Source organism: Anabrus simplex, chromosome 5, assembly GCF_040414725.1.
Source record: "Anabrus simplex isolate iqAnaSimp1 chromosome 5, ASM4041472v1, whole genome shotgun sequence".
Lineage (NCBI taxonomy): Eukaryota > Metazoa > Arthropoda > Insecta > Orthoptera > Tettigoniidae > Anabrus > Anabrus simplex.
This window is the reverse complement of record NC_090269.1, coordinates 42218234-42232201: the sequence shown is the minus strand read 5'-3', so window position 1 is coordinate 42232201 and position 13968 is coordinate 42218234. Positions and strand designations below refer to the sequence as shown.

Below are 13968 nucleotides of genomic sequence, written 5' to 3'. Positions count from 1 at the left end.
ATGTTGTACACTTATTATACCATTATAATTTAAATATATCACTGCTAAAAATATTTTGATTTTGTTACCTTTACGTGTATCTGTATATGGCAAAACTAATTTTCGCTTTGGGGGTGACCTTTTTCAAAAACGAATTAGAAATAATGTCTTTTGCTTTACTTTTGAGCAAAAATTCATCCATCCTGTCCTCGGCCAACCCTGGCCCTCCTTAGTGCCACGTTCTTTCATTAACTGAAAATGTGCTTAAACGAAGATATTTAACATACGAGACAGTAAAAACTTGATAAATAAAAAATACAATAGTATCCCTCACCTAGGCTTGAACCTATCTAATGTAAGACTGGCACATCATAGTTTCTGGCTTGCTTTTACCATCTACGCTATACTGCACCGCAGCACAGTGCATGTAGATTACAGCTCATGTCCATAATCTTAACACAGTTGCAGTGTCTGCTTTGTTTCACAGCCATTTCTTGTACGTATCAGACAGAGTACATTCGTGGTTTCATTATGTAATAAAATTATGACAAAACAACTTCCTATTTTTGTATAGGCTGTAAATACAAAGATATCCATTGTACTTTGAGTACCAGGAGGGCAGATATTTTCAGGACATTAAATACTGCAGTTTGCATAAAACAATATTGGTAGGGGCAGCTGATTCACCTGTTATTATATAATTACTAGCAGTTTCCCACTGGCTCCGCCCGCAATGTACAAAGTATGGTGTTGTTCGTTACTATGCTCACGGATATATTTGCAAAGTTACAAGTTAATGAAATAAAGCACATGATCTTCTGTGGTAATAGAATGTAATATTATGTAACAAAACACTTGAAAATACATCACACAAAGAAATTGAATTAAATGTTCCTTGAAACAACACTACGCGCCAAACTGTTAAAAAGTCCTTCCAAGATCTTCGTCATGGAGACAAATGTACTCGTAACTTTTCTCAGAATCTACCAATTGAAGTAGTTATCTCAAAAGAAAGCGCTTGATCCACTGAGTGTTTTTAGACCAAAACAAACTGTGTACCTCAATTAGAACAAAATATATGATTGCTTCAGTGAGAAAAAATGTTGAAGAAATGAGACGTCAGATTGAATGTGCACTCATAACTTTCCTCAAAATCAACCAATTTGAATATTTAAGAGCTGACATGAAAGAGCTTGATCCAGTGAGTGTTCTTAGGCCAAAATGAACTCCTTACCTCAATTAGAACCAAGATATGATTGCTTCAAAGAGACGAACAATTCAAAAAATCAAATAATTTGGGGAAGGCGGAAGTTAAGTGATTTATAGTACCTGATGACAAATCTGTGCACGAATACCTTCCAGTTAAAAAAAAGAATGAAGGAAATTGACCAGATAGAATGGCCGGACTGACTGACTTTAGTTTTCATCATCATCATCAATCAATCAATCAATCAGTCAATACTGATCTGCATTTAGGGCAGTCGCCCAGGTGGCAGATTCCCTATCTGTTGCTTTCCTAGCCTTTTCCGAAATGATTTCAAAGAAATTGGAAATTTATTGAACATCTCCCTTGGTAAGTTATTCCAATCCCTAACTCCCCTTCCTATAAATGAATATTTGCCCCAGTTTGTCCTCTTGAATTCCAACTTTATCTTCATATTGTGATCTTTCCTACTTTTATAGACGCCATTCAAACCTATTCGTCTACTAATGTCATTCCATGCCATCTCTCCGCTGACAGCTCGGAACATACCACTTAGTCGAGCAGCTCGTCTTCTTTCTCTCAGTTCTTCCCAACCCAAACATTGCAACATTTTTGTAATGCTACTCTTTTGTCGGAAATCACCCAGAACAAATCAAGTTGCTTTTCTTTGGATTTTTTCCAGTTCTTGAATCAGGTAATCCTGGTGAGGGTCCCATACACTGGAACCATACTCTAGTTGGGGTCTTACCAGAGACTTATATGCACTCTCCTTTACATCCGTACTACAACCCCTAAACACCCTCATAACCATGTGCAGAGATCGGTACCCTTTATTTACAATCCCATTTATGTGATTACCCCAGTGAAGATCTTTCCTTATATTAAGACCTAGATACTTACAATGATCCCCAAAAGGAACTTTCACCCCATCAACGCAGTAATTAAAACTGAGAGGACTTTTCCTATTTGTGAAACTCACAACCTGACTTTTAGCCCCGTTTATCAACATACCATTGCCTGCTGTCCATCTCACAACATTTTCGAGGTCATCATCTGTTTACCCTCCAGGTTCGGTTTTTCCCTCGGACTCAGCGAGGGATCCCACCTCTACCGCCTCAAGGGCAGTGTCCTGGAGCTTCAGACTCTTGGTCGGGGGATACAACTGGGGAGAATGACCAGTAACTTGCCCAGGCGGCCTCACTTGCTATGCTGAACAGGGGCCTTGTGGAGGGATGGGAAGATTGGAAGGGATAGGCAAGGAAGAGGAAAGGAAGCGGCTGTGGCCTTATGTTAGGTACCATCCCGGCATTCGCCTGGAGGAGAAGTGGGAAACCATGGAAAACCACTTCCAGGATGGCTGAGGTGGGAATCGAACCCACCTCTACTCAGTTGACCTCCCGAGGCTGAGTGGACCCGTTCCAGCCCTCGTACCACTTTTCATATTTTCGTGGCAGAGCCGGGAATCGAACCCGGGCCTCCGGGGGTGGCAGCTAATCACGCTAACCTTTAGTTTTCATAAAAAAAATTAATATATAGATTACATATTAAAAGTTTCATGTTGGCTCTGTATTGTCATCAATAAACAAATACAGATGTGAAAGGTCCACCAATTCAATCCACTGTTGTTTTATTCACATAAAAGTTATTACCTGAAAACATATACTAGTACATGTTTCGTCCACTTAGTGGACATCTTCAGCTAAATACCATGAGTACTAAACCATTTACACCAAATTATTAAAGAGAACATTGAAATTAAAATCGATGGGGAAACTGGTGCATGACTCATTAAAATCTAGAATGAAACACCAAATTAAAATATGAATAGAAAGTTCACCTATCAAGTCATAAAACATCACCCATATTATTGGCAAACTATCCTCCAGTGGCATGGATCAACGTTTCTATGCACTTTGTTATATGTGACACATAATTTGGTTCTCGCCACATCAAGACCTTGTGTATGAACACATCAAATAACAATTTTAAGACCAGTGATTAGTTTGCCAGTAATATGTGTGATGCTTTGTGGCTTGATAGATGCAGTTTCTATTCATATTTTAATTTGGTGTTCTGTTCTAAATTTTAAGGAGTTATGCACTAATTTACCTATGGATTTTAATTCCATTGTTTTCTTTAATAATTCAGTGTAAATGGTTTAGTACTGATGATATTTAGCTGAAGATGTCCACTAAATGGACGAAATTTGTACTAGTATTTGCTGTCACCTAATAACTTTTATCTGAATAAAATAGTATATTGAATTTGTAGATCTTTTACATGTGTATTTGTTAATATAATTATGGTTATTCGCACAGGTGACATTGTGGATTTATTTTATTCCACATGCTTTATAGTTCAAACTTGGACATTTTTTAGAATGGGCTAAATCATTTTGAAGCATACCGGTAGTGCAAGCTAGTACTGGGTTTGCTTGGAAATGAAAAGTAAAGAGAAACATATTGTACATTCCTAAATAGGATTTTTTTGATAACTGATATTGATAAAGAACATACCAGTAAATATGAGAATGCACTGTGCTTAGGTCCATGTCATAAATAGTCACAAATCAAATTCAAGCTGCATGCACGTGGACATATTATTATCAGATTAAAATTAAAATCTCAGTGGTCAGTTTTACAAATGTGATAATGAGGGCAATGATAATGATATCCAGGTTTTAAAGAAAACATACTTCATGTAACATATACTGGCACCAATCAACAACATGCACTGAAGGGGAAAATGTAACTACTGTCTGATTTTTTTATTATGGGCACTCGAGTTTAGGCTTTAATTACTAATGAACTGATAGGCATATTGCAAAATGAGTTTAACCAATATTTTCCTTGTTTAATTCTACATTAGAGTGTATAAGACAAATTGTTTTTGAAGTTCATTAATTTTTTTATTTTTTATTTGTGGTTGTAGTAAATATTGTCCGTATTTTTGGCTTCTCCTCTAGGAACCGGTCACTTAAAAATATATGCATGGAAAACTACCTGTATGATGGTGATAAAATTTTTGTATGTTATAGCTACATGTATTATTCGTAGTGTAATACTCAAGTTACAAATTTTTTCAACCATTCCAAAAAGAGTTCTTATCATTTTTCTAAAGCAACTTTTTCTCAGCCCAGGATAAATGTACAACATGAAACTTGGGCTTATTTTGAAGCACACAGTCATGGTTATTAGATACTACAACCACTGTAACCATACAGCATTATACCGACTTTATGAAGAGTAATATTAATGGGAAGGTGTGTTCATGCTGGACTGTGCGATTAACAGCAGACAGGGTGGTGAAATCAGGTACAGCATTGCTGCGTTCAGTAGTAAACACAACGCACAACGAACACAGCTTTTTATTTACTTTCAGCTTTGATTTTATTTCCTCATACAAATTTCACTTCTAGTCACCTTTACTCATAAGGACTTTGGGCATTCAGTTGCAGATTTAAAGATGATTGGATTCCTAATTTAGAAATCACACACTGTACAATTTTCACAAGTGTTATTTACATATCTTTACAATATTTAATTTGTCAGTATTCTTCATCTGAAAAATCACTATGTTCCAATGAATCTGAACTGCTGTCATTCATGTTGAATATGGCTGGCTCGAAATGAGGGATGTTTCCAGACAGTCCATCTTTCTCCCAGTGGTAGTCTTCCATTTTCTTAGCGTGTCATCTTTACATTGTTTCCAGAGTTTAAAAAATGTAGAAATGGACATATCAGTAAAATTCCCCATATATTCCAGTAGTTTCAGGCCGAGGCTTTAAATTGTGGGAAATCCCTTATTCATATCAAAATCACGTATATTTCTTCGTATTGTGACCAAAGTAAAATCCAGTTGTATTTTCGAAATCCCCGCCTCAAACACTACTTCTTTCTTGGCCTGGATATTATATTTATATCATTGTCCTTTGAAGTGGCTCTTATTCTCTTCTCTGCCGACAGTGATGGTCCAAGACAATCTGCCACTTTCTGGTATCTGCTGTTGATTGCACGGTCCGACGCAAACAGAACTTTCCATCAGTATTGTTCTGAGGTATCTGTGGAACAGCAGAGGTGAAAGAAGGTGCGGGCTGGAATAGGTCTCAACTACCAAATTGAAGTTAATTTAACTTTAACAAAGGTTATGTTTTCTTTTCAAAATCAACAAATAACAACAACAGAGTAACAGGTACCAAGCAGCAGGAAAACAAGTTAATAAATTACATTTTCTGGGGTTCAAGCCCCGGGTGAATAATTAATGAGCTCCAAGCTCCACTTTACCAATATTCAACCAGACCACCTGGGCCAGAATTCCCCTGAAATCAAAGAGCACTTGCTCTCACCTAATACATTCCGGCCTTCAAGAGGCACTCAAAACCTAATTCGAAATGAGCGAACCAACTCCCAGTTACTCACGCCTTTTTAAGGCATCCTTGACTTTTACAATCACTTGCCTGCAGGCACAACTTACAAATTTACACAGGGGTATCATGTACCCAACCTACTGGGCCTACTCAGAAAAGGAACAGGTTAATTATACGACCCAAAATTCCAAATTGACTGGAGGCGTAGCTTGCACTTCTAGTACACTTTTAAAACCTACTTGGCACTAGGCCGCTTACACAAGGGCTAATCCCATACTAAGGAGGTGACACGTATAAGAAAACTTTATTACATTGAGAAAAGAAGAAAATCGGTTATGAAAACGTAGTCACCTTAAAACAATATGAGTGGGAGCTCGAGAGGGTTGGGAACTCTCTATCCCAATTTGTAGTTAAAGAGACGGAATTTTTACCAGATGTCTTTTACATTTTAAAGGTTGGTTACATGAGAAAAGTTTCGAACCTGCCCCGTGGGTTAAACTGCTGAGCTAGCAAGAAATAAAGTTATTAAACGGCCTTTACCTTGTTGATGAAGTGCTGCCCGAAGAAAGAGGCGCTTCCCGCCCCCCCGCTACATATTCACACACTAAGCAAGATGTCGATGGAGTGGCGACGAGCCATGAACCTCAGCAGTTTTATACCCACAAAGAAGCATCGAGACCTTTCATGAAATAAAAGCGCCACACCCCTTCCCTTTATTGGCTAACATCAAAAGTTACACACAACATGAACAAGAAACCTAGGATTGGAGGAAAATTAATTCAGAAAATTCGGGATTGGCTGAATTCAAAACTGGCGGAAACAGAGATCAATATTGCCAACCCAAAAACTGAAAGAAAGAAATTTAACAAAGAACAAACTTATGGATATAAGGTTTCTTCAAAAAACAGTTCCATCACTTCGCACCAGAGTGCACAATCATAGTCTTTTTCTCTGTAGAGACATCTAGAAATGAATGACCACACTTCTTGATACAGGGCAAAACAAACACAATTCGAAATAAACACAGTTCAGAACACATCAAAATTACAAAATTTACAGGGGTGACATCTTCCGAGAAACGCTGGCAACCAAAAATGAGTTAGCTGGAAAATTTATAATGTCCAATAACGGACCATTTATATTGGTATTATAAATTTACTCATTCAGGACAAATATTTCAGATTCCCTATGGGATTCAACATCTATATCATCTTCCGAGAAACCGTTGAGTTAATTCAGTTTGTTAAAGTTCAGGCTTTCTCCTGTAGAGGAGTTTCAACTGGCGCAATATTTGAATTAGCGGCGTGGAGGTGTACCACCCGGTACAGGTATTACTCTTCATAAATTCAGTATCACACTTAATGGTTACAGTGGTTGTATTACCTAATAACCATGACTTGAGTGCTTCAAAACAAGCCCAAGTTTCCTGTTGTACATTCTTCCTGGGCTGAGGGAAAGTAGCTTTAGAAAAATGATAAGAACTCTTTTTGGGGTGGTTGAAAAAATTGTAACTTGAGTATTGCACTATGAATACATGTGGCTATAACATATAAAAATTTCATTACCGTTAGACAAGTAGTTTTCTATGTACCGGTATATATTTTCAAGTGAGCGGATCCTAGAAAAGAAGCCAAAAACGTGGACAGTATTTAATACAACCACAAGTAAAAAATAAGTAATGAACTTAACAACAATTTTTTTATACTGTCTAATGCAGAATTAAACAAGGAAAATATTGGTATAACTCATTTTGAAATAGGCCTTTCTGTTTCTGCTGCTTGTACTGGATATTGAATACTGCAGTATAATGTCACAAACTATTCATATGAGACAAATCTCTGGTAGCATAATTTTTGTATTGATTCTTGAAGGATCATTCAGTTGATTGTTAATTTTTCATCTTAGCCTGAGGATTAAAACTGCTTATGTACAAGGGCCATCTAGAAATTAAGCTTCCCTATTTAAAAAAAAAAAAAAAGACAACATAGTTATAAGGAAAACTTTATTGGCACCCGATACAGCCATGTTGGAGCTATTTTTTTTTACATAATCACCATGAGAATTGACACACTTGTCATATCGTGGGATCAACTTTTGTATGCCATAGAAGTCTGCCGCGTAGGAATGGAACTAGCGTGGATGTTCAAACACCTCCCAGCCAAACTCCTGCAGAACATTTGCTGAGTGCTGAGCCATATGTTGGCAAGCATTGCCATGGATCAGCACATCACCTGCACTGAGCATTCCACGCCTCTTGTTTTGAATGACCCATCACTTGATCGCATACTGAACCTCGCAGGTGGTGGGTGAAATAATATGAGGCAACATTTCGAGCCACTGCTGCTGCGCTGCCGACACCAGGCGGGACTTGTCTGGCCGGTGTATGGTTGCTACATCATAGATCTGTCGCACATTCTCATATTTCCTGGCTGTATACGTTTCCAAGAAAAAAATAGGAAATATTAATTTCTGGATGGCCTACGTAAAATCATGCCAATACTATATAAAGCCTTATTTTCTGTGGTTTGTTGGACGTAGTGATTGTGTCCTTTTGTGGGAAATGAGGAAATGGATTTTGTATTGCTGTGGTGTGAGTAGATGTCTGAAACTTGATGTAATGTGCTTCAACTTAACTGGTATTTCAGGGGTGTAATGTTGTGTGTTGTTTCACTTGTTTGCACTTACTGTGTTTGTTCTGTTTTTTTTTCAGCTGTGAGAGACACTGTGGCAATTTCAAGAGGTTCACGTGTTTTGTGTGAGTGTTTTGTCTTTCCTGTCCATCCCGTAAAGTATACGAGTATACTGTATATTAACTTCTCAAATATTTTTATTTTCTGTGTTTTTTTAAACTGGATCCTGTGATGTTTTTCTGTCTGTATAATTTCTTTTTTAAATTTTTTTGTGTATTTGTGTCTTTAATTCTGCACAAGCAATTTCTTTTCCCTCTAACTTGGAGGGTGTTGGTAATTGAAAATCAGGTGACAGTGACATGTGATGGATAAAAAGTTACATTGTGCTTATTGGTACGGTAACGGTATTTTAACAGTTCATTAAAAAAAAAAAAACATGCAGAGTGTGAAGTTGTTTTGAATCCTGTAATGCAACTCCACTTTTAAAAATTTTGCATTACCCATGATTTCCAAAAATGAGTGTCATTATTGGTGATAATGTTTCAAACTATAGTTCCCTCCTCTCTCCCAAACTAACTCATTCTCTCTCTCTCTCTCTCCATCATTGCCCAGTGTGTTTATACTAATCATTTTATCTCCCTAGTCTGAACTATGAAGATACAAGCTTTCTTAGACATTAACATTATTATTATTAACAAATACACTGTAATTGGGAGATAACCTGGTGGCAATGCTTGCTTACAGCTGTATGACAACGAAGTAGAAGTCCTAAATTACTTAACTACAACAACAAGTACAAAAGACTATTCCATGAATACCAAAAATTATAATAAATTATATCAAAACAAAACATTTCAGAAAAGAAAAGAAAAAAGAAAGGAAGTGCATTAAAACTACATACATGCATACATCTTTATTATAGACTATTTTGCCTTTCAGCATTCAGTCTGCTATCCTCTGTGATTTTGCTAAATGCCACCACAACCCTGTAATTGTAACTAGCTCTGTGGCATTGTTTAGTTTCACACCTCTTATCTTTAAATCCTTATAACCTGACTCTAACCATTGTCATCTGAATCTCCCTCTGCTTGTCTTACCCTCCATCATAAAGTCCATTATTCTCCTAGGAGCTTTCATGAATTAAGTATTGTAAAACGCTTCTCTAAGAAATCTGAATAGTTGCGAGAAGTGAAGTATTGTATCTGTATCATTCATATGCATACTACTTGGAATGTTAATTCTTTCAGATCACACTGTCCCTGTCAATGAAGTTACATTTACTCATAGTTTTAAGAAGTCTGAACCACCATCAAGGAATAATCTACATTGGAAGCAGTTTGAAGCTTTACATGTCAAATATTTCCATCACACTAAAAGGAATCCCAAGGCCCTGTTCAGTGAGGTAGTGTATTGCATAGTATATATTGTAAAACTGCTGTAGTTAAACTTATTTGTAATTGATATTTGTATATTAGTTTGCATGACTCCTGGATTTCATGTGATGTATTGGTACTTTCATACATCATTCTCTTTCATTTTCGATATACAGTAGAAGTCCGTTATAGCGAGAATTCATAACGGTGAAAAATTTACTCGCTATAGCGGATTGTCGTTATGTCCGATTTTTTGTAAAAGTCCGGGAAACCCCGATGCACGTTAAATTCAGTATGAAATGGCTATCAGTTTGTTCAAAATTTGAGTTTTTGTGGATAATATCCACACTGCAGCTTACTTGTTTGTTGTTTTTCGAAATCCGATACTACCTGCTGAAAAAATATATATTACCGTATTTCTCCGAATCCAAGATGAACCCCACTATTTCCTTCAAAAAATTTTAATCAGTCTTAAAAAGTGCTTTGTAAAATCATATGAATGTCTTTCTTATACAGTACGCATTTTTAGTCTGTAGATGCCGAACATTGGCTTTAGTTATGCCTATTTTTTGCGGCTGTACAATTGTGCTTTATTTCATCGGGTAACCATTAAATTAAAATTGGCATCACAATATCGAAGGGAACTCGTTGAAAATTTGCTGGCAATACATTCCACGCGTCTCTACAATACGATGATCCATCAGGAAAATATTCTTGCTTACTATACAACTGTTACTCTCACTCGGCGTCAGATATAACTAGCTGCCGCTACACGCATGTCTTGCTTGCCAGATTGGGCCAACTTCAGCGGCTAGCGGTGTATAGGTCTTAATCGCGGACTTTGAAAGTCAACGAACGAGTTTATTGCGCCGCGGTATGGCAATTCTGTCCATGTATTTTTGTGCACATACCTCACAATTTCATCTTCGACTTCTTTAAAGCGCCCTTGTTGCGGGCCACTGAATGCATTCTTTCTGCAGTACTGTGCCCTTTTCACATGAGCACGTGTGGAAGATTCACTCGTTGACTTGGGCTCCGGTAGCTGAAAAAGAAATAACTTACCACATGTAGACTCTCTTCTCAGGATGGACCGTCCGGTAGTTCCTCGTACAACAGGTATATAGGGGTGTAAACAACCAACTAAGGATCAAGCTAGCTACTAAAAAATGACGTAACCCAAAAACCGATTGAAATTTGAACAAAAAGGTTTATTAAATAAAATGAAATTGAATTTTGGATAATTAAAAAAATGCAAAAATTTACATTGAAATAAAACAGTACAGGACTGATACTATAAACTGATTTAAAAAAATATGAAACTCAAAATAACTACACTCATGAAATCTAACTTAGCACAACAAAACATTAAAGTTACATTTACATCTCTGCACCACCTCTAGTTGTCTTAAGCGAGCTCCAAACACAGATGGAACAACAAAGTAAGTAATGAAAACCCCAACGAAATGGGATACATGTTGGTGAAACATCAAACCATATACAACGCAAGTTACAATGAACACAGGACTCCAGTATAGTCCTCCTGGAGATTTGTAATTAATATATGAATAAACGTGTGCCCTAAATTTGTACATTACCATGAACACACACTGCGAAATAAATACCGTTTCTCTTCTCTGCTTATAACCACACTCAACATTTAAATGGCTGTAAGTCGCCTATCATGGCAGTCTATATTTTAACAACACAATAATGTTATAGACCAAATTATCTACCATGATAAAAGTCTAATTAAAATACACTGTGATCTCACTGGACTTAAATTTTATCGAAAAGAAATTACATTCATTGTCAGAGGTCAACTGAAAATTTTCTATACGTGAAAATTACATTAAATATTCCTGATTACCTCTGCCACATTTAGTGTCAATCACACTGGTATTACCTCTCACACTCTCTAGTTATATTTGTGACATTTACTTACACTATTAACATAATACAGAATCAATCAGTTGACATGATTTACCTTCACGTTACAATCGACTGTGACGTCTAAATTTAAATCAAATTTAATATCATATGTTCTGCGTTACCATGGCCTAAGCCTACCGCAAAGAAAAATGCTGACATTTATTAGACTGTGAACATGAGGTTGTCCTTTATCTTACCCTAACATCTATCAGAATACAACGCACTTCAAAACTGGTATTTACAAATATTTACATAACACTCAGAATAGTGTTCGCCAGACAGAGCAACAAAACCCAACAAACAAAACAAAAAATAAAATATATGCAATGAAACTTTATTTACAAAACTTGAAATTCACGACCTTCCTATCTGACTTTATTAATCAAATCCAATAAAATTCTAAACCAAATCTAAGTGGCACAAATTTACCTGCGCGAAATTTACATTACGTTACACTATTTTAATAAAAGGGAAATAGTTCATTATATGTTTAGGTCCACAAGATTCATTATCCACCTTATATTTATTTTCAACAACGCGGGTTACCCTAGTTAATTTAAAATACAAATTTATCCTCATCATATTTGCAGTATATGTATGCGGTGACACAATGTGACACATTTATCCTATCCAGAACTGTAGAGTTACTATTGTCGGCAATCACTTCCCCTACTTGTCACATTTAAACCAAATTTACCACATTTAAATTGTTTGTCTCAACAGCAAGTCCTAATCCTTCTCATCGTTACTTCGCATTTCACATTTCATACTGTTCGCTGTTATTCATTATTCTTCAATGAGTGTGTTATATCAAATATTTCTTTATTATCCTGAATCATTATTTTCCTCTGTAACATCTCTATTTTATCGTCGATTTCATCATTTATTTGGTCCAAGTCTCTGGACTCCTATTATGTTCTCCATGATTCTTATACACGCGAATGTCCATCATTCATACTCTACTCTTAACTCCCTTATATCTATATCCCATCAGTCGTCTCCTATCGTATGAGATGAAATTCATTTTTCATTTATTCCCTGGGATAACTTTATATACATGATCACCTATTCTAGGCTCTCAATTCGGAACTTATTACCACCTGTATCTTATTTAATATTGCCATCTGCGAATTAACGATGAGCTTTCTTGTGACCAGATGCCTCATCTCTATTTGTCATTAACATAATTGCCTTCACACTAGTTAGTCCTCACTTTGATTCAAACTTGCATACAATGCTAGTAGATTTATACAATTAAATCAGGTATGACTTTTAATTGCTATAATAATGATTATCATTATTATTATTATCTTAATCTCAAGTTGGCCTACTGATCATTATTTCCAAGCCATCACCGTGTCCACACTCAAATTACGAAGGATTAATTTGGTTATCATAATATTTTACTGACACTTACTCCCCTTTATTATTATTATTATTATAGAACAATCATTTATTATTATTACTACCAGGGTAACACACAATGAAAATCATGACTATTATTAATATTAAAGTCCGAGCTTACAACAATTCAGTTCCCGATCGCAGCCCCGACTGTCCTAATCTCGTCAATAGGGTCTGATTTTACCACCAACACCTCTCATTTATAATCGGAATTATTTAGGTGCGTGAAATCAATCTAACAACTACATTACTAAGATCTAAACTAAACGGACAACATCTTGGTCTACAGTCTTACATTTACACAGGTAATAATTTCAACATTTATTTACTTACATCATGTCAGCTGCACACTGTCTCCCTCAGGCTCCTGTTACATGTTACTTATTTCATGGTGGAATCCATCATTGCGTCGTAATCAACATAACACACGACACTTGTATACATTTTGATAGTAGGTATCACTCGCATTATTTCTTGCTTACCATTTCTTGACGTGTTAATTTATAATATATCTTATCCACTAACATCCATACACACATGAAAACAAAATTAACGCTTACATGCTGAAATTTCCTACTTCGATCAGCTGCGATCTGCTTTCATCCTATGGAAATGTTTGTCAACAACCTCTCGTGTCGTTCACCTGTTTCTCTCCCCTGACGGTGACTCGTCTTTCGCCTACAGTCCTTGCCCTCTCCTACCTGGAAACGGCTACCCCTTTCATCTCTAGCCCCTGTAGTAGTTCATTCAGTCTTATTTACAGAGTCTTCGTAAAAATGTTAGTTATTCCTTTGTTTCACTGTGGCATTCCAATATGATGAGCTCCCAACCTGACGTGTACCGTTAATAACATAATTGTCTCGGCTTCCTAACTCACAACGAGCAGAACTGTTATTGTCTCCAATGTTTGCAAATTCTGCTTAGCACATTCAACTTAAAATATCATGAATTACCCCAAGATTGGCTGTACAACGGCCACAATGCAACATTCTCGTATTAGTTTATGTAAATGTCCATGATGATTGACATAGCCTGTTCCAATCATATTGTGCTATCTAATATAATTAACTTCTTCTTCCAAAA

The 13968-nt window shown here is 36.4% G+C and overlaps 1 protein-coding gene across 1 annotated transcript in view; it reads left to right on the top strand.

Moving 5' to 3' along the window:
- The window catches only part of LOC136874341 (phospholipid-transporting ATPase ABCA1-like), a 372334-nt gene that overhangs the window by 256156 nt on the left and 102210 nt on the right, over positions 1-13968 (top strand). Inside the window, 1 exon segment of the mRNA XM_068227760.1 lies at positions 9427-9581. Coding sequence (XP_068083861.1) covers positions 9427-9581 — 155 coding nt within the window.